Source organism: Eumetopias jubatus, unplaced genomic scaffold (assembly GCF_037043125.1).
Source record: "Eumetopias jubatus isolate StellerSeaLion01/CBP00866 unplaced genomic scaffold, mEumJub1_p1.0 scaffold_5, whole genome shotgun sequence".
NCBI lineage: Eukaryota > Metazoa > Chordata > Mammalia > Carnivora > Otariidae > Eumetopias > Eumetopias jubatus.
The window spans coordinates 103,478,423-103,497,690 of record NW_028274811.1 but is presented as its reverse complement, the minus strand read 5'-3'; the positions used below and the strand labels follow the sequence as shown (position 1 = coordinate 103,497,690).

At 42.6% G+C, this 19,268-nt stretch overlaps 1 protein-coding gene and 1 pseudogene across 7 annotated transcripts; one reads left to right on the top strand and one right to left on the bottom strand.

Moving 5' to 3' along the window:
- The first annotated feature begins 393 nt into the window (after positions 1-393).
- Positions 394-8,001, top strand: PTTG1 (PTTG1 regulator of sister chromatid separation, securin). Of its 7 annotated transcripts, none has more exons than XM_028106618.1 (6): positions 394-473; positions 878-978; positions 1,325-1,509; positions 3,216-3,309; positions 6,958-7,116; positions 7,865-8,001. In XM_028106618.1, the coding sequence occupies exons 2-6, from the start codon at positions 888-890 to the stop codon at positions 7,939-7,941; spliced, it is 606 nt and encodes a 201-aa protein (XP_027962419.1). In that variant the 5' UTR covers positions 394-473; positions 878-887; the 3' UTR covers positions 7,942-8,001. The 7 variants fall into 7 exon arrangements, with proteins under 7 accessions (XP_027962419.1, XP_027962425.1, XP_027962418.1 ...); XM_028106624.1 differs by having other exon boundaries at positions 406-518; positions 1,328-1,509; XM_028106617.2 differs by having other exon boundaries at positions 406-518.
- A 9,303-nt stretch (positions 8,002-17,304) lies between these two features.
- On the bottom strand, positions 17,305-18,202 carry LOC114211985 (F-actin-capping protein subunit alpha-1 pseudogene; annotated as a pseudogene).
- Positions 18,203-19,268: the final 1,066 nt, after the last annotated feature.

Sequence of the window (19,268 nt, the reverse complement as noted above, 5' to 3'; positions counted from 1 at the left end):
TTGAAGACTTTAGGAAAATAGTTCTGTCCCCACTTTGCCTTGACTGAACCCCACAGTCTTTTCATTTAAGAACTTCCTGGCCACCTAAGTGTCTCAGGAAAAAAACCCCAAACTCTGTATCTTGATATCATAATAATCATTTATTTCCTGGAATTGAAGACCATATTCACTCCCTTTCTATCTCTGTGAGGAGCAGGTTAACAACACCTAGAAGTAAAGGTGTCAGCAGGTTTGGTTTTTTTCTTCCCACGAAGCAAGCTACAAACTTCCCGGGAAAGCTTTCCAGGCGGTGCCGCGGTAGCTTGGGTTCCTCCCATTGGTTCTTTCTGGGAGCCTCCGCCCACCCACGGTCCCGCCTCCTGGGAAGATGAACCAATAGGGGCGTGAGTTGTGGTTTAAACTCGGAGTCCGGCGAGGGCGCTCGAGACCGAATCTTGGTTGAATTTGGCTGTGGATTCCGACGTGGGTGGACGGTGAGGTCGTGAGTGGCTGGGCGCGCGGATCTCGTGAGGAAGGAGGTGGGCTGGAGGCCGGAGGGCCTGGGGGTCGGGGGCTGGGGCTTCCCGGGGTCGTCTGTAGCGCCGAGCCGCCTTGAGCCACGGCCTCGGACTGCTTGCGCAGCCCTCGTTCTGATGAGTACCAGGACCTGTGCCAGCCCCAAACCGCCGACTCTTCTGGAACTTAGAGCCTCCGGCGTAGGCTTCAAGAGTTAAGAGCTGGATTAAATGCCTTTTGGCTCAAGAACGGGCTTCGCTCGCTCCTTAGCTCTAGTTTTTACGTGGACGTGCCCAGGGTAGAAAGTTTGGTCTGTGCTACACCTTCGCTTCTCTCATCCTCCCTAACCCCCCCGGGTCTAATAGGAGTTTCATACCCGCAGCTAGTCCAGAATGGCTACCCTGATCTTTGTTGATAAGGAAAATGGAGAACCAGGCACCCGTGTGGCTCCCAAGGACGGGCTGAAGCCGGGGTCTAGGCCTCGTAAGTATACAGGCTGCAAAGCGAGTTACAGGTATTGTGAATCAATTGTGGGCGTGGCCCGGAGTTGGAGAAGCATTCCGTGTACTTCGTTGGCAACTTGAGTCAGGTATTACCGAATACCTCTATTGCAACGTGCTTGTTAGGGGTCTCTTTTTCATGTTCAGTGCCTTAGATTATTTAAGAGGGTACAGAACTGAAGTACTGTTGGGCATACGGCCATGCCACCGTCAAAAGTGGGGGTTGAATTTGGGGATGAGAATGAGGCCAGGTTGATATACACAGTCAGCCTTCAAGTTGCACAGGTGTTTATTGCCTGCCTAATCTTATGGTAAGTCTTTTTCTTCAGCAGTCAAAGCTTTAGATGGGAGATCTCAGGTTTCAACACCACATGTAGGCAAAATGTTTGATGCTCAAGCAGCCTTACCTAAAGTTGCCAGAAAGGCTTTGGGAACTGTCAACAGAGCCACAGAAAACTCAGTAAAGACTAATGGATCTCTCAAACAGAAGCAGCCGACCTTCTCTGCCAAAAAGGTAAGTGTTGGCTGCAAAGTCACTGTTGAAACACTCTAGTACTTTTTTTTTTTAAGATTTTATTTAGTCATTTGACAGCGACACAGCGAGAGAGGGAACACAAGCAGGGGGAGTGGGAGAGGGAGAAGCAGGCTTCCTGCAGAGCAGGGAGCCCCATGTGGGGCTCTATCCCAGGACCCTGGGATCATGACCTAAGCCTAAGGCAGACACTTAAGGACTGACCCACCCAGGCGCCCCCACTCTAGCACTTTTGACTCTTAAAATGACTATTGGCATCCTACCTTGCTTTCTCTCGTGAATACAAGGAGATAGAGGCTACCAAACGTAGATTAAGGGGAGGGAAGCATACTCTGTGGTCTTCCTCTGTGCCTTGAGATCAGAAGTCTCAGAAGCAGCTGGTGAATATTTTTGCCTCACCTGCTCTTAACTAGTGTCAAAGCGGTTTGGTTGGTAGCATCTACTTATGGATACAGAAAGTACTGAGAGGGAGGGTCCTTTGCAGGAGGTCAGGGAGCTAATATAATAGCTCAGGTGCTACCATCCCCCCCCCCCCCCCCCCCCGCCTCCTCGAGCAAGCACCAGGTACTTTACTTTGCTAGCATGTTGATTTTTGTGTGTGTGCATGAGCTGAAGGTCTGTGCATCCCAGACTGAGGAGACTTTGCTGTGAAAGATGACTCAGCACGTAGACTTACACTTCATTTGATAAAATAAATGGTTTTACTATGTATTAGGGAAAAAATAGTACTTTATATTAAAATAAGACTTGTGTGGTTTAGGACAAGATATCTTTTAAAGATTTTATTTATTTATTTATTTAATTTGAGAGAGAAAGAGAGAGAGAGAAAGCACATGAGATGGGAGGGTCAGAGGGAGAAGCAGACTCCCTGATGAGCAGGAAGCCCGATGCGGGACTCCATCCTGGGACTTCAGGATCATGACCTGAGCCGAAGGCAGTCACTTAAACAACTGAGCCACCCAGGCGCCCAGGACAAGATATCTTTTAGAAAACTGAGTAAGAGAAATGTTAAGTTCAAGTATTGCAAGGCTATGGCAAAAATAATGAGAATGTGACAGAGAACTGAAGTATGGGAAACCCTACTTTAAGGATTTCCTCTAGGTATGCACATATGACATAAAGTTGGATCAAGAATATGCAGGCTTCTGCTTTGGCCTGCTATGGTAGACTGCTTATCTGCCAATTTTAGACTAGGTAGTTATCCAGGCTTCTAAAGTCCTTGACTGTCTCTTGCTGACTCTTACTCAGTGTGTATATTTCAATTTATATTAACCAAGCAAATAATTAAGGTAACACTGATGGAAACACAGATGGAAATCACCCTTCCAAAAGCCAAAAATGGCTGCTAGGATTAGCTTCTATTTGGGTGACTCATGCTGTTTTCTCTGACAGGTTGAGTGACTGAGTTGATTAGCTCTGAATTAACTCTGCCTACTTGGTGACATATGTTAAGAGCTGCGGATACTTAAATTTCAGACTTAAACTCATGAACCGTGCTACTAGAATTGCTTGCTGAATTGTATTGGTATGTAATTATGAGAACTAAGAATTATGGTTTTTTAGAAGTCAGCATGAAATTGAAAACTGGTGAAGCAGTCACATGTCTTAAAGAAGACTATGATCTTTTGTTCTAATCAGTTGACAAGGCTTCCCCTTTCACTAATTCATATTTTCTTGGGTGGTTTTAGGTGACTGAGAAGACTATCAAAGCAAAAAGCTCTGTTCCTGCCTCGGATGACACCTATCCAGAAATAGAAAAATTCTTTCCCTTCAATCCTTTAGGTAGTATTCTTTTGGTATTACAAAAATGCTTTAGTCTTGAGTGTCTCTTAGAATCCAATTCAAGTCTAATTTGATATGGATATGAATATGACCTATGACCCAAAACTGTAATAAGACTGTCTGAATCTGGGTTTCTTTGTTTTTTGTTAAAGATTTTATTTATTTATTTGACGGAGAGAGAGACAGTGAGAGCAGGAACACAAGCAGGGGGAGTGGGAGAGGGAGAAGCAGGCTTCCTGTGGAGCAGGGAGCCCAATGCGGGGCTCGATCCCACGACCCCGGGATCATGACCTGAGCCGAAGGCAGTCGCTTAACCACCTGAGCCACCCAGGTGCCCCAAGAATCTGGGTTTCTTTGAATAAAAGTACTTGTTGGTGGATTTATTTGTAAGGAACATCTTAGGTCAGAAGAGGAATTTGCGCAAAGATGTAGAGAACATTGTTTCCTCAAATACTTACCACATAAGGGAGATAAGATGTGTTCACTAACATTGAACAAGTCTAAAGTGGACCGTATTCCTAGCAAGCCTTTTAAAAAGTGAGTTTAATGTCAAGTTGAACAATATCTGAAAAAATCCACATAGTCTGTGATAATGTGTGTATTTTTACTCCTTCAACCTGCTACATGTATCCAAAGTATTTTCTGTTATAGAAGCACCTTTTCAAGCTTTAATTTTCTTCAGTTTGAGGAGAGGCTACTGTATCCAGGCTTTGGATGCAGTGGTTAACAAGCCAGGCCCCACCTTGAGGGAGCCCATAATTTGGAGGGAAAGGCAAACACTGAAAAAATCCTCTCACTGTAAGTGTGAGAAGGAGAACACCAGCCCATTAGGGGGATCTAAACCTCACCTGGAAGAGCAGGGAAGGTTTCTCTCAGGACGTGACATGATGTGGCCTTTTAAAAGCTATGGGGGGCGGGGGGCAAGGCAGAGCAGCGCACTTAAGTGTGTGCAGAGATCCTGAGGTAGAGCAAAGGACTGGAGTGGTTCTGGAAGCTGGCATTTTTGTTTGGCCTTTCAGCCAAAGGGCATTTAGTCATTCTGTACCTCCAGGTTGTCGCTGGCTTTTATATAATACAATTCTGCAGTTAGAGTTCTTGAAATTGTATTGTTGTGAGTTTGTGAGGATAGCTGGGGAGTAAACTTTAAGGATTGCTGAGTCTCCGATGGTATGTGATTAAGATTTGATAAAATGAAGTGCTTCTATGCTAATGATTACCATTTAACCATTAAGGAAAATGAGGTAGATTTGTGCATATTGATCAGGAAGGAGGACTGCAATATGCTGTGTTTGAGGAAACATATGCCAAGTTGCCCTCCAAAATAGCATAAATTACTGAATCCACCTACAGTGGTTGAGGATGCCTGCTTCTCTAATCTCTAACAGCAAATGTTTTAAAACTCTTCTCAAAAAGGCAGTGACTATCTGTTTTAAATTGGGGAGCATGTATGTGTAGTGAGCATATTTGATTATTGGCCTTCTGTAGCTTTTTTTTTTAACTTCCTGTTGGTATCTTTGTTTTCCTTTGATAATAGGTCTTTCTTTCCTTTTTTCTTTTCCTTAATAGCTTTTGTGGATACAGGAAATTTAACCTTATTATGTTGCAGATTTTTTTTCCTCTGGAGTCTTGTCTATTTATGGTTTCCTTTATAATTCAGTGTTGTTGTTTTTTTAAGATTTTATTTATTTACTTGAGAGAGACTGAGCACAGGCAGGGGGAGGGGCAGAGGGAGAAGCAGACTCCCTGCTGAGCAGGGAGCCCGATGTGGGGCTCAATCCTGGGACTCTGGGATCCCGAGCTGAAGGCAGATGCTTAACCAACTGAGCCACTTGGGCGCACCGTATAATTGAGGGGTTTTAGGTTAAGTAGTCACCTATCACTCAATTCCTTTTTAATTTCTGGGTTTTAGTAGTCTTGAAAAGAGTAGACTGATTCCTAGTATTTAGGCTTTAGAGAACTTTCACACTTCAGAAAATAATGGTTCTCCTTCCATCTTCCTTCTTTTGAGGAAATGCTAAACCCCTTGAAAAGAGGAAAGAATCCATATTTAAATTCTATTTTTGTTACTGTCAAAAATTTGTTGTATTTTCTTTTTTAATTAAAAAAATTTTTTTAACCTTTCCGCCCAATATAGGGCTTGAACTCATGACCCTGAGATCAATAATATCATGCTCTACCAACTGAGCCAGGCTGGTGCCCCCCCAAAAAATCTTTAAATAATCCTAAGAAATAAGGCACTTGGATTATAAGAAGGAGTGTTACTTAACCCAATAGTTCTCAAATTTGTTTTAGGACTTCTACAACTCTTAAAAGTTAGTGAAGACCCCAAAGAACTTTTGTTTGTGTGGTGTTTATCAATTTTAATCCCTAATGCAGGAAATTTAAATAAAAAAATGAATTCCTTAAAAACCCATTACATTAATGTAGGTAACTTTTTTTTAACATAAAATAACTTTTCTAAAACATTTAGAAGAATTGCATGATTTTATATTTTTGAAAACTTGCTTAATTTGGCTTAACATAAAACCACCTGGATTCTCCTCTGATTCTGCATTCAATCTATTGCATCTCCTTTGGTTGAAGTACATGAAGAAAATCTGGCCTCATGCAGATACGCAGTTAAGAAAGGGAAGAGCATTTCAATAGTCTTTTCAGATAAGTGTGGAGAGTTTTCTTTCATACCGCACTAAAACCCAACAAGTGGCAGTTTCTGAATGTATGGTTGCAATATGTAATCTGAAACCCTTTCAGTGAACATTTTGTACTCTGACAATAAAATCCACTGTGCTGTTCTGCACTTTGAATCAATTTTTGCATTTATCACACATTGATCATTTAGAAATAATGATTCACTGAGAAATGTAGATCATCCAAATGTTAAAGTGTTTCATTATGCAATATCAAACACACATTCATTAATGTCACCACTGATCTCATCAGAAAGGTCTAAGTATTAGGAAGTTGGCAAGCTAATGATTGTGGATAAGTTTTCCAAAATTCTAGTGGTTTTTTTTTTTTTTTCTTGAAATGATCATTGGCAACGAATACTGTTTCATGAAGTGATAGACTTCTTTCATTCTTCTGAGAAAATGTGCTACAAATACCCAAGTCTGAGTAACCAGTTTGTCTTTCCATTGCTATTTCAACTAAACAGTGTTCCAGGAAAAAGTCCTCTAGTTTAGCTTGCAAACCAAATAATCACACAAATCTTTTTTTCTTGGACCTCACCTGGTACTTTGGCATGCAGCAGAAGTGCTTTATGGTGTTCTTATTTCATTGTACAGAATACTAAAAAGACCACTGTTCCTCAGGGTTGAGAGCTAATAAAATTAATACTTCCTACTGCAGATGGTAAAGTGAGATCTGAAGCTGGCAATGTTTTACTGCAGGTGAATGGTACTGAGGAGTATAGGGACTATAAAATATAGTTTATCACCACCACCTTGACTTGTGCTGAAACACAGCAGTTCCGTCCATTGTTGATTTTGTACCATCACCACGAATGTCAACACAGCTGAAGAAGATGTTAATGTTACTGAGCACATAGTTTGACCTCATAGACCCACTGAAAGGGTCTCAGACCCCCAGGGGGCCGCTGACTGCTCTGAGAACCACTGCCCTGATAAAGTGCTTTTGTCTTTGTGGCAGATTTTGAGAGTTTTGACCTGCCTGAAGAGCACCAGATTGCACGCCTCCCCTTGAGTGGAGTGCCTCTCATGATCCTTGATGAGGAGAGGGAACTCGAGAAGCTGTTGCACCTGGGCCCCCCTTCACCTCTGAAGATGCCCTCTTCACCATGGGAGTCGAGTAAGTGAACAAGTGCCCTTCTAGAAGGGCTGTGAATTATTTGAGTCATAATATTTCCATTATCATATAGAAGGTTAGCCTACGAGTAATTTCTATTTCAAACCTCAGAGATGAGGTTTTAGAATAATGAAAACTGCTTTCAATTGGTATTGTTTTCAGTCCCAAATGCCCAGGTAACATTAAGTCCTTCTGGAATCTGGACAGTTCTAGATACAGGAAACAAAATTAAATTTAGGATATAGCTTCTTAGCTTATGACTTGAAGTGTAAGAAACTTGTTTGGAACAAGAATTCTAAGTTCTACCCAAAGCTAATCTAGGATTAAGACACCTGAGCACAATAGCACAGAATGGCAAAACCTTCTTACTGCCAAGGTTGGAAGTCTCGGTTCTAGCTGGTGATCAAAAGCTATCAGCGGTATGTTTTCTTTTTGTTCTGATGGGATAACGTATACTATTTTATAAATTATGTTAGTGATATTGTTGGCTCTTACCTGGGTCTCTAAGAACAGTAGAGTTTCAGGTAGGTCTAAGACTTATTTCCAAATGAAGGTTAATTCTGGGATCTTAGCCACATTTCAAGAAGTAAGTGTGTGTGGGTATGTGTGTCTAGCTGGGGTGGGGGTAGGGATTCATTAGACAAAGTTGAAAATAAGAATTTACGAGTAAAATTGACAACCAATGTCTGTGTTGAGATGGACAATGACTAAAGCGTTTGCTGATATTGAATACGAAATTCCTGTTTTCTAGATCTGTTGCAGTCTCCAAGCATTCTGTCGACCCTGGATGTTGAATTGCCACCTGTTTGCTATGACTTAGATATTTAAATTTCTTAGCACTCAGTAGTTTGTGTGTATGTTTTGTATTAATAAAGCAATTCTTTAACAGACTCTTCCTAATCTCGCAGTTGGTATTCTTTGGAATTTGCTTAAAACAGTATGAAAATTAGTGGAAGTGTTTGACAAGAGTCTATAATCTGACAATAGAAGTATATCTGATTTGAAAAACTTACCTTAAAAACCCTTTGGTTTGTTTTAACAGCTAATTTTAGACTCTGCCACTGTTCTCCCTGAAACATACACCTTTCAATGTGTACTTTACTGCCTTTCCGTGGCCATTAACTAGTGACAGTTATTAGATCTCTTAATTAGAAGAGCCACTTCCAGCTCATTAAATATCTATTGCTAAACATTCTTTATTGCTGGTTCTATTTGGTTTCTAATGACTTTAATACTCACTATTCAGTAATCAGGATTTGAAAGGCTCTAAATCTGAGAACTCTACCTCCCTGGAATTTTCAATTAGGTTCTTTGAAGATTGCAGCAGATAATTTACGGTTAGTAATATCCACTCTTCACCTATAGGAAACTCTGTTTAGTTGCTTACACTGTATTGGGACCGGTTTTAAGTATTTATTATTTATTTAAAGATTTTATTTATTCATTTGACAGAGCGAGATAGCGAGAGCAGGAACACAAGCAGGGGGAATGGGAGAGGGTGAAGCAGACTCCCTGCTGAGCAGGGAGCCCCATGTGGGGCTCGATCCCAGGACCCCAGGATCATGACCTGAGCAGAAGGCAGACGCTTAACAACTGAGTCACCCAGGCGCCCCTGTTTTAGGTATTTAATAAGTATTATTGTGTTTTAAGTTTATGACCCTATTTTTCAGATGAGGACCGTGAAGCGCAGAAATTCATTGATATGCCAAAGACCTGAAGAGCTATTACTTTGATTCCAAATCTGGGATTGGAATCAAAATATCAGATTGTAGATGGTTGCTCATGGATTTTCTTTTTTGGAGGGCTGGGATGGAGGATATTAAAAATTGTTGTCACCATTTAAAATTCCAAAGTTTCACATACCTCTGGTTTTGGAGCATCTCTTGGAAAAGGAAATCTGGCCCTTGTTTCATACACTTGGATTGGCAGTGGAGTGCTGGCTGCCTTTTAGGTGGAGTGTGGGCTTTGTCCTACAGACCCTTCATGAAGTGGCCCGAAGGGACAACTGAAGTGTTCCTTCTACTGTCTCTTCTCGCGCTAGCTCCCTTCATTCCCTTTACTTGCCTGGGCCATGTAGTCTAATTGAATTGATCCTTGCATAATACCAGCCTATGTAGGAAGCCTTTCCCCTGTAAGGTCTGTAGCATCTGTAGTCAGAATTCGACACCTCTTCTATCATTATTGCAGTTGGTATTCTATGGAATTTGCTTGAAACTGAAAGCTAGTGGAAGTCTAAGGTCTTAATAGTCTAAGGTCTGTAATCTGACAATAGTCTGTCTTATTGAAAAACTTAAAAAAACACTTCAGTTTATTTAATTTTATTTATTTTATTGCAATAGAGCAGGAGAGGGAAAGAACGAATCTTAAGCAGGCTCCATGCCCAGCGCTGAGCCTGATGCAGCCCGATCTCACGACCCTGAGCTGAAATCAAGAGTTGGACCCTTAACTGATTGAGCCACCCAGGTGCCCCTTAAACGGTTTATTTTAGAAGCTGCCATTTTTCCCTGAAACATACACCCCTCAATGTGTACTTTATTCCCTCCATTGTTAGGAAGTGAACAAGGAAGTGGCAAGATAGGCGTGAAATACTAGGAACACATACACTGATTAAAATTTTTATCTTCTAAATATAACTGAATCAGTCAGAATTTCTGTAATTAGTAGACTTCTGAAAGAGAAAAAAAATAAGACTATTAGGACACTTGGTTTTAAAGAAGAGTATTAGATCTAGCATCCTCAGATATAGCAGGGCGGTATGAAAAGCAAACATGATTCTGAGTGGTTTTCATACTCTATAATAAATTTAGAAGCTTTGGAAAGGGGTCTCTTGTGATGGAAAGAACAAAGGACTGAGAGCATAGCAGCTAGTTAGTCCTTTACCAGCTAGTTGACTGTCCTTGGTCAGCTCGAGCATGGAGTGATCTCTCTTCATCTGCTGTTAATCCAAATACAAAGTGCTTGGGGTACCTGGGTGGTTCAGTCCGTCTGACTCGATTTCCACTCTTGATTTCGGCTGAGGTCATGATCCCAGGATCCTGGGATCTAGCCCCTTGTCAGGCTCCACGCTCAGCACAGAGTCTGCTTCTCTCTCGCCCTCCCCTGTTCCTCTCCCCTCGCTCTCTAGTGTGCGTGCTCTTGCACTCTCTCAAATAAGTAAAATCTTAAAAAAGGTACAAGTGCTTAATGTTGGTTGAGACTTTGAGAACTTTAGACAGATGCTTCTCCATTAACATAATTTTTGCGGGGATTGCTGCTATTTGTATACATTTTACTAAGTGTAATGTGTTTTGCTTCATTACTCGAAAAAGCTTACTAGATGTCGTGTTTGCAATTCTAGTCTGTCCAAGCAGTAATGCTCTAAGTTGGTTGTTTTTGGGGTAGACAGTTGCACCACACTGGACCTTAAGGGTGCTCTGATTTATGTAAGGTTCACCCATACCTAGCGTACTTTTCCACTGGCATTTTTCAGGCTTCAAATTCCAATGAAACTTCAATAGGAACACAAAGCTTTTTATTTATTTATTTATTTTAAAGATTTTATTTATTTGAGAGAGAGAATGAGTGAGAGAACACGAGAGGGGGGAGGGTCAGAGGGAGAAGCAGACTTCCTGCTGAGCAGGGAGCCTGATGCGGGACTCGATCCCAGGACTCCAGGATCATGACCTGAGCCGAAGGCAGTCGTTTAACCAACTGAGCCACCCAGGAGCCCCGGAACACAAAGCTTTTTAAATATGTTAATGTAAATATTCTGTCAGACCAATTCTGAGCAATGGTACCAAGTCACAGAAGGGTCAGTACAACCATCAGAATTCCCAAGTTGACTTTGTTCTTTCCATTAGTTTAACCAATCATGTACTCAGGCCCCTCTGTGCTAGGGACCAAGGCTGTGATATGTGATAGTTAAGTAACACATTGCCCCTGCTCTTGGGCCTTGTTGTCCAGTGGGGGAGACTGGCCGGAAATGCTGTCAGGCTACAGGAACATGAATCCAGGGGTGGGAAGAACCAGCTGCTGGGGAGCACTTTCCAGCCCAGTTTAGGGAAGGGCAGGAGAGGCTTCCTGAGGAGAAACATGGATGGACACTTGATGGAAGAGAAATGCTCTGGGCTGAGGAAACAGCTTCTGCAAATGCCAGGAGGCAAGAGAACACAGCCTGTTGAATGTTCAATGAAAACTAAGCTTTTCCCCTGTAAGGTCTGTAGCATCTGTAGTCAGAATTCGAGACCTTTTCCATCATTATTGCAGTTGGTATTCTATGGAATTTGCATGAAACTGAAAGCTAGTGGAAGTGTTTAATAGCCTCGGGTTTGTAATCTGACAATAGTTTGTCTTATTGAAAAACTTAAAACCCTTCGGTTTTAACTACCCCCCACCTTTTTTTTTTTTCTTTTTCTACTTCAGGGTTGAGCAAGGAGTGTGGTTGGTTAACAAACGAGTCTGGAGAGTTAAGCAGGGGCCACATGGCTTTGTAAACTATGGCGGGGGTTTAGTGTCTGTCCTAGGGATGTTAGGTGCCGTGGAAAGGTTTTAAGGAGGGAAGTGACAGGGTCAGATTTGTGTTTCAGAACCTCACTCTGGAGGCAGGGAGACCAATCTGGAGTCTGCCGTAGATGATGATGATGATGAAATGACCTTGAAGAGGTGACAGTGGAGAATGGACTAAGGCTTTGGGAGGGATCCAGGAGTTGGATTTGGCAGGGCGGCAAATGGTGTGGAGATAGCACTGGGAAGAGTCAGCGATGCCCACAAACACCCCTCACAGGAGGGTCCCCAGTTGTGTTTATAAACATGTTTGTTGCTGCATAGTTTGTAATCAGAAAATATGATACAGATGCACATTGGAATGAAATGTATTCATTAAAAGGGATCTAGGGGAGCCTGGGTGGCTCAGTTAGTTAAGCGACTGACTCTTGATTTTGGCGCAGGTCATGATCTCAGGGTCATGAGATCGAGCCCCACGTCAGTCTCCATGCTCAGCACAGAGATTCTCCTTTCCCTCTGTCCCTCCCCCACTTGCTCGCTTGCTCTCTTTCTGAAATATTTTTTTTTAAAAAGGATCTATATATGTGGCCATGGAACGATAACCATGGAACTTTTTCATTGTCAAAAGTGGGTTACACTTTCTGCCTGTGGATGCTGCCGAGTAAGCATCGTTAAGGTCTCCCCTCCCACCGCTGTCATGTCTAAGTCAGAGTCTCCAAAGAGCTGAACAGCTGCGGAAGCTCTTCATTGGAGGTTTGAGCTTTGAAACAACTGGTGAGAGTCTGAGGAGCCATTTTGAGCAATGGGAAATGCTTACGGACTGTGTGGTAATGAGAGATCCAAACACCAAGCGCTCCAGAGGCTTTGGGTTTGTCATGTATGCCACTGTGGAGAAGGTGGAGGCAGCCATGAACGCAAGGCCACATGTGTAACCAAAGAGGGCTGTCTCGAGAAGATTCCCAAAGACCTGGTGCCCACTTAACTGTGAAAAAGATTTTTGTTGGTGGCATTAAAGAAGACACTGAAGAACATCACCTAAGAGATTATTTTGAACAGTATGGGAAAACAAGTGATCGAGATCATGACTGACCGAGGTGGTGGCAAAAAGAGAGGTTTTGCTTTTGTAACATTTGATGAGTGTGACTCTGTAGACAAGATTGTCATTCAAAAATACCATACTGTGAATGGCCACAACTGTGAAGTAAGGAAAGCCCTATCTAAGCAAGAGGTGGCTAGTGCTTCATCCAGCCAAAAAGGTCGAAGTGGTTCTGGAAACTTGGTGGTGGTCGTGGAGGTGGTTTTGGTGGGAATGACAACTTTGGTCGTGGAGGGAACTTCAGTGGTCGAGGTGGCTTTGGTGGCAGTCGAGGTGGTGGTGGCTATGTGGCAGTGGGGATGCCTATAACGGATTTGGTAATGATGGAAGCAACGTTGGAGGTGGCGGAAGCTCTAACGATTTTGGCAATTACAACAATCAATCCTCAAATTTTGGACCCATGAAAGGAGGAAATTTTAGAGGCAGGGGCTCTGGTCCCTATGGTGGTGGAGGCCAATACTTTGCCAAACCACGAAACCAAGGTGGCTGTGGTGGCTCCAGCAGCAGCAGTAGCTACGGCAGTGGCAGAAGGTTTTAATCACTGCCAGGAAACAAAGCTTAGCAGGAGAGGAGAGCCAGAGGAGGGACAGGGAAGCTACAGGTTACAACAGATTTGTGAACTCAGCCAAGCACGGTGGTGGCAGGGCCTAGCTGCTACAAAGAAGACATGTTTTAGACAATACTCATGTGTATGGGCAAATAACTCGACGACTGTATTTGTGACCAATTGTATAACAGGTTATTTTAGTTTCTGTTCTGTGGAAAGTGTAAAACATTCCAACAAAGAGTTTTAATGTAGATTTTTTTTTTTTTTTTGCACCCATGCTGTTGATTGCTAAATGTAATAGTCTGATCATGACGCTGAATTACAGAACAGGATTTAGGATCACTTTTATTTAAATACATATATTATGAGACAGAAAAGCAGAGTAACAAGAAGTAAAAAAATGAGATCATGGCTCAACATCTTAGTTACTCTGTGACCTTGGGCATGACATTTAACCTCCTGAACTTATGTTTTTTCATTCATGAGACCCATGATAGAGTTTATCTTGAAACGTTGTCAGGAGAAGTATGTGAGCTACTGCATGAACACTTAAAACTGGCTTGACTTGTAATAAGCCTTTTAGTTACAATTATGGTTAGGTTATTTGTGAGCATAAAAATATCCATAAAACCATCCATTCATGCCTTACCGAAGTTATCTTGTGTGTGCATATGGGAGACTAGCTTAGTTTAAACTTATAAAAATTTATATATTAATAGGATTATACCATTTAAAGAAAGAGAAAATGCTCCTTCCTCTGGAGGCTGGAGAGATTGTCTGAGGTAATACCTTTTTTTATTTTTTTTAAGATTTTATTTATGAGAGGGAAGAGAGAAAGCAGAGGGAGAAGCAGACTCCTTGCTGAGCAGGGAGCCCAGTGCGGGACTCCATCCCAGGACCCCGGGATCATGACCTGAGCTGAAGGCAGATGCTTCACCAACTGAGCTACCCAGGCACCCAGTAATACTTTTTTTTTTTTTAAAGAAAAACATATAGTCCATTTGTCTTTATAAGAGTCAAACGAATCCCTATGTTCTTGCCCACGGGTTTTATTGTGGGGTTGGGGGCGTCAGGTTTGAGCCTTACCTTGAGCCCCTAAGGTTCTGAGATGCCTGAACAACCAGTTTGTGACTTGGGTTGGGGCTGGTGCAGCTGATTCTGAAATGGATCGAAAGGAGGCTGGGGTAGGAGTTGGTGCTTTGGTGTTAGTGCCTTTAGAGAGCTGAAGGTCATTCCTGGGGCAAATCACCCAGTGGGGCCAGTCGGCATCTGTACAGATTCAGGATCAACCAACTTTGTGTCTGTTGACCTGGGCATGCAACATTGCCTGGCAGTTTTACACTAATGTTCATTCTCCCACTTTGAGGCCACTGTATTCCTACCTCTCCACTCTTTAAACTTGGAATCTTTCTTTTTTTTTTTTTAAAGATTTTTTATTTATTTATTTGACAGAGAGAGAGACAGCAAGAGCAGGAACACAAGCAGGGGGAGTGGGAGAGGAGAAGCAGGCTTCCTGCAGAGCAGGGAGCCCGATGCGGGGCTCGATCCCTCATGGCCTGAGCCAAAGGCAGACACTTAACCATCTGAGCCACCCAGGTGCCCCTAAATTTGAATCTGCTACCACCCCTGTCTCTCAGGTGCTGAACGTCCCCCTAGTAGAGGCTACAGGAGCCAACAGTCAGGAATGTCCTCTTCTCACTGACATTTATTCTACAACATCATGGAGCTCCAGAGGCGCAATCGGTTAGCGCACGGTACTTAAACAACATCTTGCAACAGTGCTGTCCTTCCTGGTTCATGTCCGCTCTTTGGTATCTCCCCCTCCCACTCTCCCATGTGTGTTTTGGGGAGGGCCTCCAGCCTCTGCAGTCTCCCTCTTATACCTAAAACTCCTTCTTTGTCTCCACCTCTTTCTGATTGTAAGGGCTCAGTCTTGGTCTCTTTCCTGACAAAGTCCCTGTGTGATCTTGCGCACTCCTGCGGTTTGAAATCCCACCTCTGTGCTATGTTGGTGTCTCTAATCAGGTCTCTCCCCTGAACTCTCTGTAGTTGCTTACTAGATCTCAAGTCTCCTCTGTCTAAATTGGAGCTCCAGTTTTTCCCCTCTCCACTCTGCCCCTTGCTAGCCTTCTCTACTTTAATAAATGGTGTTTACTCCTGCCACAAACCTGCTATCCTTGTCACCTCCATGTCTTCCCATATCCATCCCCATCGCAAGCCTGATGATTCTAGTATATATTCCCAGTTTGTTCACTGCTTTCCCACCCCTCAAATGCAAACTAATTTCTTGTGATGACCAAAGCCCTCTAACTAGCTGTTTTGCTTCTGCTCATGCCCCTTCCAACCCATTCTCCACCATCGCCAGAGTGACATTTTATTTATTTATATATTTTTTTAAGAACAAAACAGGTATATTTCTATTGGACTACCTGATACAGAGGATAGTGTGATATGAATGGATAGTATGAATGACACATAATACAAATATATTTTATTTGAAATAAACAAAAATGCTTACACAGCTCAACAAGTCACTTGGAAACAAACTTGCTTGACTGTATTACTGAGCAAAAACAAAGCTGAAGGACAAACACCCTTCTTTTTTTGACATTTATTTGGAGATAGGTAGGAAGACACTACTTGGTTTTTTATTTTATTTTTTTTTTAAGATTTTATTTATTTGAGAGAGAGAGAGAGAATGAGAGATAGCACGAGAGGGAAGAGGGTCAGAGGGAGAAGCAGACTCCCCACTGAGCGGGGAGCCTGATGCGGGACTCGATCCCGGGACTCCAGGATCATGACCTGAGCCGAAGTCAGTCGCTTAACCAACTGAGCCACCCAGGCGCACTCTACTTGGTTTTTTAAAAACTGACCTTCCCTTAAGGCCTGGTCATAGAAGTGTAAACAATGTAAATGAATCCACCAATACCAGTTGTCATATCATATCTATGTCACCTGTGTATTCTGAGATTGCACATATACCTGCCAATATACCTGGGAAGGGTTGCTATATCACAGTTACATTTTCTTGGCAGGCAGAACTGAGGAAGAGTAATTTGGAACAAGTTTTACATTACATCCTATTTAGAACAAATCACTAGTATTCCCTTAAATGACAGGTTACAATAGAAAGATACTGCCTGGAACCTATCCTTTTCACTTTGGTTCATTTTTAGTTTTTGTTTGTGATTTACATAGTTGTTTGATTCATTGGCTTATAGTACAATCCTGCCACAAAGTATTAAAGCACAAGATACCTATTATTCCTTCAACATCTGCATTTTTCAAGTTTTATACTCTATTATATCCCTAGTATGTCAGCAGTTCTTGAATAATAAAAAATAATAATAAATGGGTAAAACCCTTCTAAAAATGCAGATGTCTGTAACTATAATGGTACTAGATGGGAAGGAGACAATGAGGGAAGAGAAAAAAAGCAAACACGTTCATGTGCAGGGAATGTGGTTCAAGTCTTTGGATTTAAAAACAACTTCCGTAGAGAAGCTGACTATAATGGAATTTCTAGAAAACTTCCTTTGCTCCCACAAAAGGACCTGAAAAGCCCAATCCAAACTTTTGAAAACTACAGTTATGAGATGCTATAAATGATGATCAAAGCAGTTGGAGGGAGAAGGATGAATGTGTCTTCCACTCAGCTAGTTTGTAGCATAGCCTCTTTAGCTGTTGGTGGATCAGTAAAAACCACTGAAGTACCAGAAGTGCTTTGAAGGACAGGGGTAGAAAAGTACTGAGCATATGACCTGTCTATATCAGTAACAGGGCTTCATGGCTAGGAAATTTTCTAAACAGTAAAATGACTCCAGGATAGATCTCTCTCTCTCTCTCCATCATTAAATGTGGCAGAATTAAAAAAAAAAAATTACAAGTAGATATAGTGAAAACAGAAAATTACAAGGCAGAGAACACAAAAGAATCAAGACAATGCTATAGGTTCAACAGTATTCCATGAGGCTAGAAAACCTGTAAGCTCTGAAAGCCCTAGCAAAATATCACTCTTGTTTATAAATCACTTATTTATCATATGACCGCATGTTGAATCCTTTCCACATACTGAAGAATCCTACATTCAGCCTTTAAGCATTCTGCATTTCTTTGCCAATCTTGTAGCTGAGTATCTTGTTCCAGTCGATTTTGGTGCGGGTAACTGGAAGCTGCTGGCGCAAGGCCTTGAATGTGGTGTCTGACATTGTTTGATAGTTTTCACTAATTGCTGTCTGATATTCATTTTCTGCATGTTCTATGATTTTAATAAACTCCTTGGCAGTTTGGACTTCATTTGAAACAGTTACTGAATCCTGTACATCTTTATGACTAACCAACTGAACATTGCCATCTTCGTAATAGTGAACCTGAATCTTAAGTACTCCAACCACCTGGGCTGTAGGTGGTGTGATGGTGAACTTCCACTCTGATCTCCAACGACCATTCCAGAAGTTTTTAGGCTGAAACTGGTGGCTTTCAATACATGTAATAATGGTCTGTTGCCCATCTATAGTTTTAGCATAAACAGTACAGAAGCCATTGGAATAATGATCTTTTCACATAGGCCCTTAGAGCACTGTCACGGGATTCTCTCCAAGACTTCAGACCTCCATCTATGTCCTCTGGCTGGGGGTCACTTGCTTCTTTCCGTAAGTGATCAAACTTAAAGGAAATTTTGTTTCTTGGATCTAAAAATCTGCTATTCCCCAGGTCACCATGTTCTGTAATTAAGACCTGATCTTCATAACCTTCTATCTTCACAGGTGTGAACTGATCCATGTTATACTGGGCAAATGCATGTGCTGCCCCTTCCCTGAGGAGATTGTCATTATTAAGCAGTAGCCGGACATCACTGAACACTTCATTAAATTCCCCTAGGGGTGCATGAGTGATGAATTTAGCAGCTATGCGTACCTTCTCCTCATCCGACACCTGGTCCTCGAAGTCGGCCATCTTGGGCTGCTCTGCGACATTTTATTTTTTTTAAGATTTATTTACTAGAGAGAAAACACACGCAGTAGGGGGAGGAGCAAGAGAGGGAATCTCAAGCAGACTCCTCGGAGCCTGACGCAGGGCTCAATCCCACAACCCTGAGATCATGACCTGAGCTGAAAACAAGAGTTGGATGCCTGACTGACTGAGCCACCCAGGTGCCCCAGAGTGACATTTTATTTACTTATTTTTTTAAAGATTGTATTTGAGAGAGAGCACAAATGGTGGGGGGAGGGGCAGGGGGAGAAGCAGGCTCCCCGCTGAGCAGGGAGCCTGAAGCGGGGCTTGATCCCAGGACCCTGAGATCATGACTTGAGCTGAAGGCAGATGCTTAACCGACTGAGCCACCCAGGCGCCCCCAGAGTGACATTTAAAATGCAACTCTAATTATTCTTTGCTTGAAGCCTTCCAGTAGATTTTTACTGTGCCTTTGGTAACAGGTGAACTCCTCTTGGCCTGTGAGGCCTTGCACGATCTAGGCCCCACCTGGTGTTTGGTTGTCCCCTGTTCCAGACTCCTTCCCCCCACCTTGTAGTTCCTGAGACACTATTCCTGCCCCTGGTGTGGCCCCTGCAGGAGGAATGCATCCCTGTTGCCTCCTGAATTGCATTTGCTCTGATTCTTCTGCCCATTGCTGATTGCACCTGAGGGAGCAGGGGGGAGCTCTGAGGCAGAGGGAGTGCTTGCTTCCTTCATCCGTGCCACCTGGTCCTCTTTGGTTCCTCACCTGAGCAGTCACCCCGTCCTGCCACTTCCACTGCTTGCATATTTCAGAAGGGCTCCATTCTTCCCATTGTTACTGGTATTCCTCTTCAGGCCACCATTTCTCCCCCGGGATGTTCTAACAGCTCCTTCTACCTGCTTTCATATGATTTCCCCAAAGCCATTCTCCAGGCACAGCCAGGGTGAGTGTTGCATTCATCAAATGCGATGGTGTCATTTCAGATGTAGTTTTCAACTCTAGGAGCTTGATTTCATTTTTTTTTTTTAATACTCCGTTTCTGCCTAACTCTGAACATATGAAATACAGTTAGC

Coding starts and splice junctions, on each gene's coding strand:
- PTTG1 (XM_028106618.1), top strand. CDS start 888: ATGGCTACCCTGATCTTTGTTGATAAGGAAAATGGAGAACCAGGCACC. Junction 3,310..6,957: donor CTTTCCCTTCAATCCTTTAG/GTAGTATTCTTT, acceptor TCTTTGTGGCAG/ATTTTGAGAGTTTTGACCTG. Junction 7,117..7,864: donor CTCTTCACCATGGGAGTCGA/GTAAGTGAACAA, acceptor CCTGTTTTCTAG/ATCTGTTGCAGTCTCCAAGC.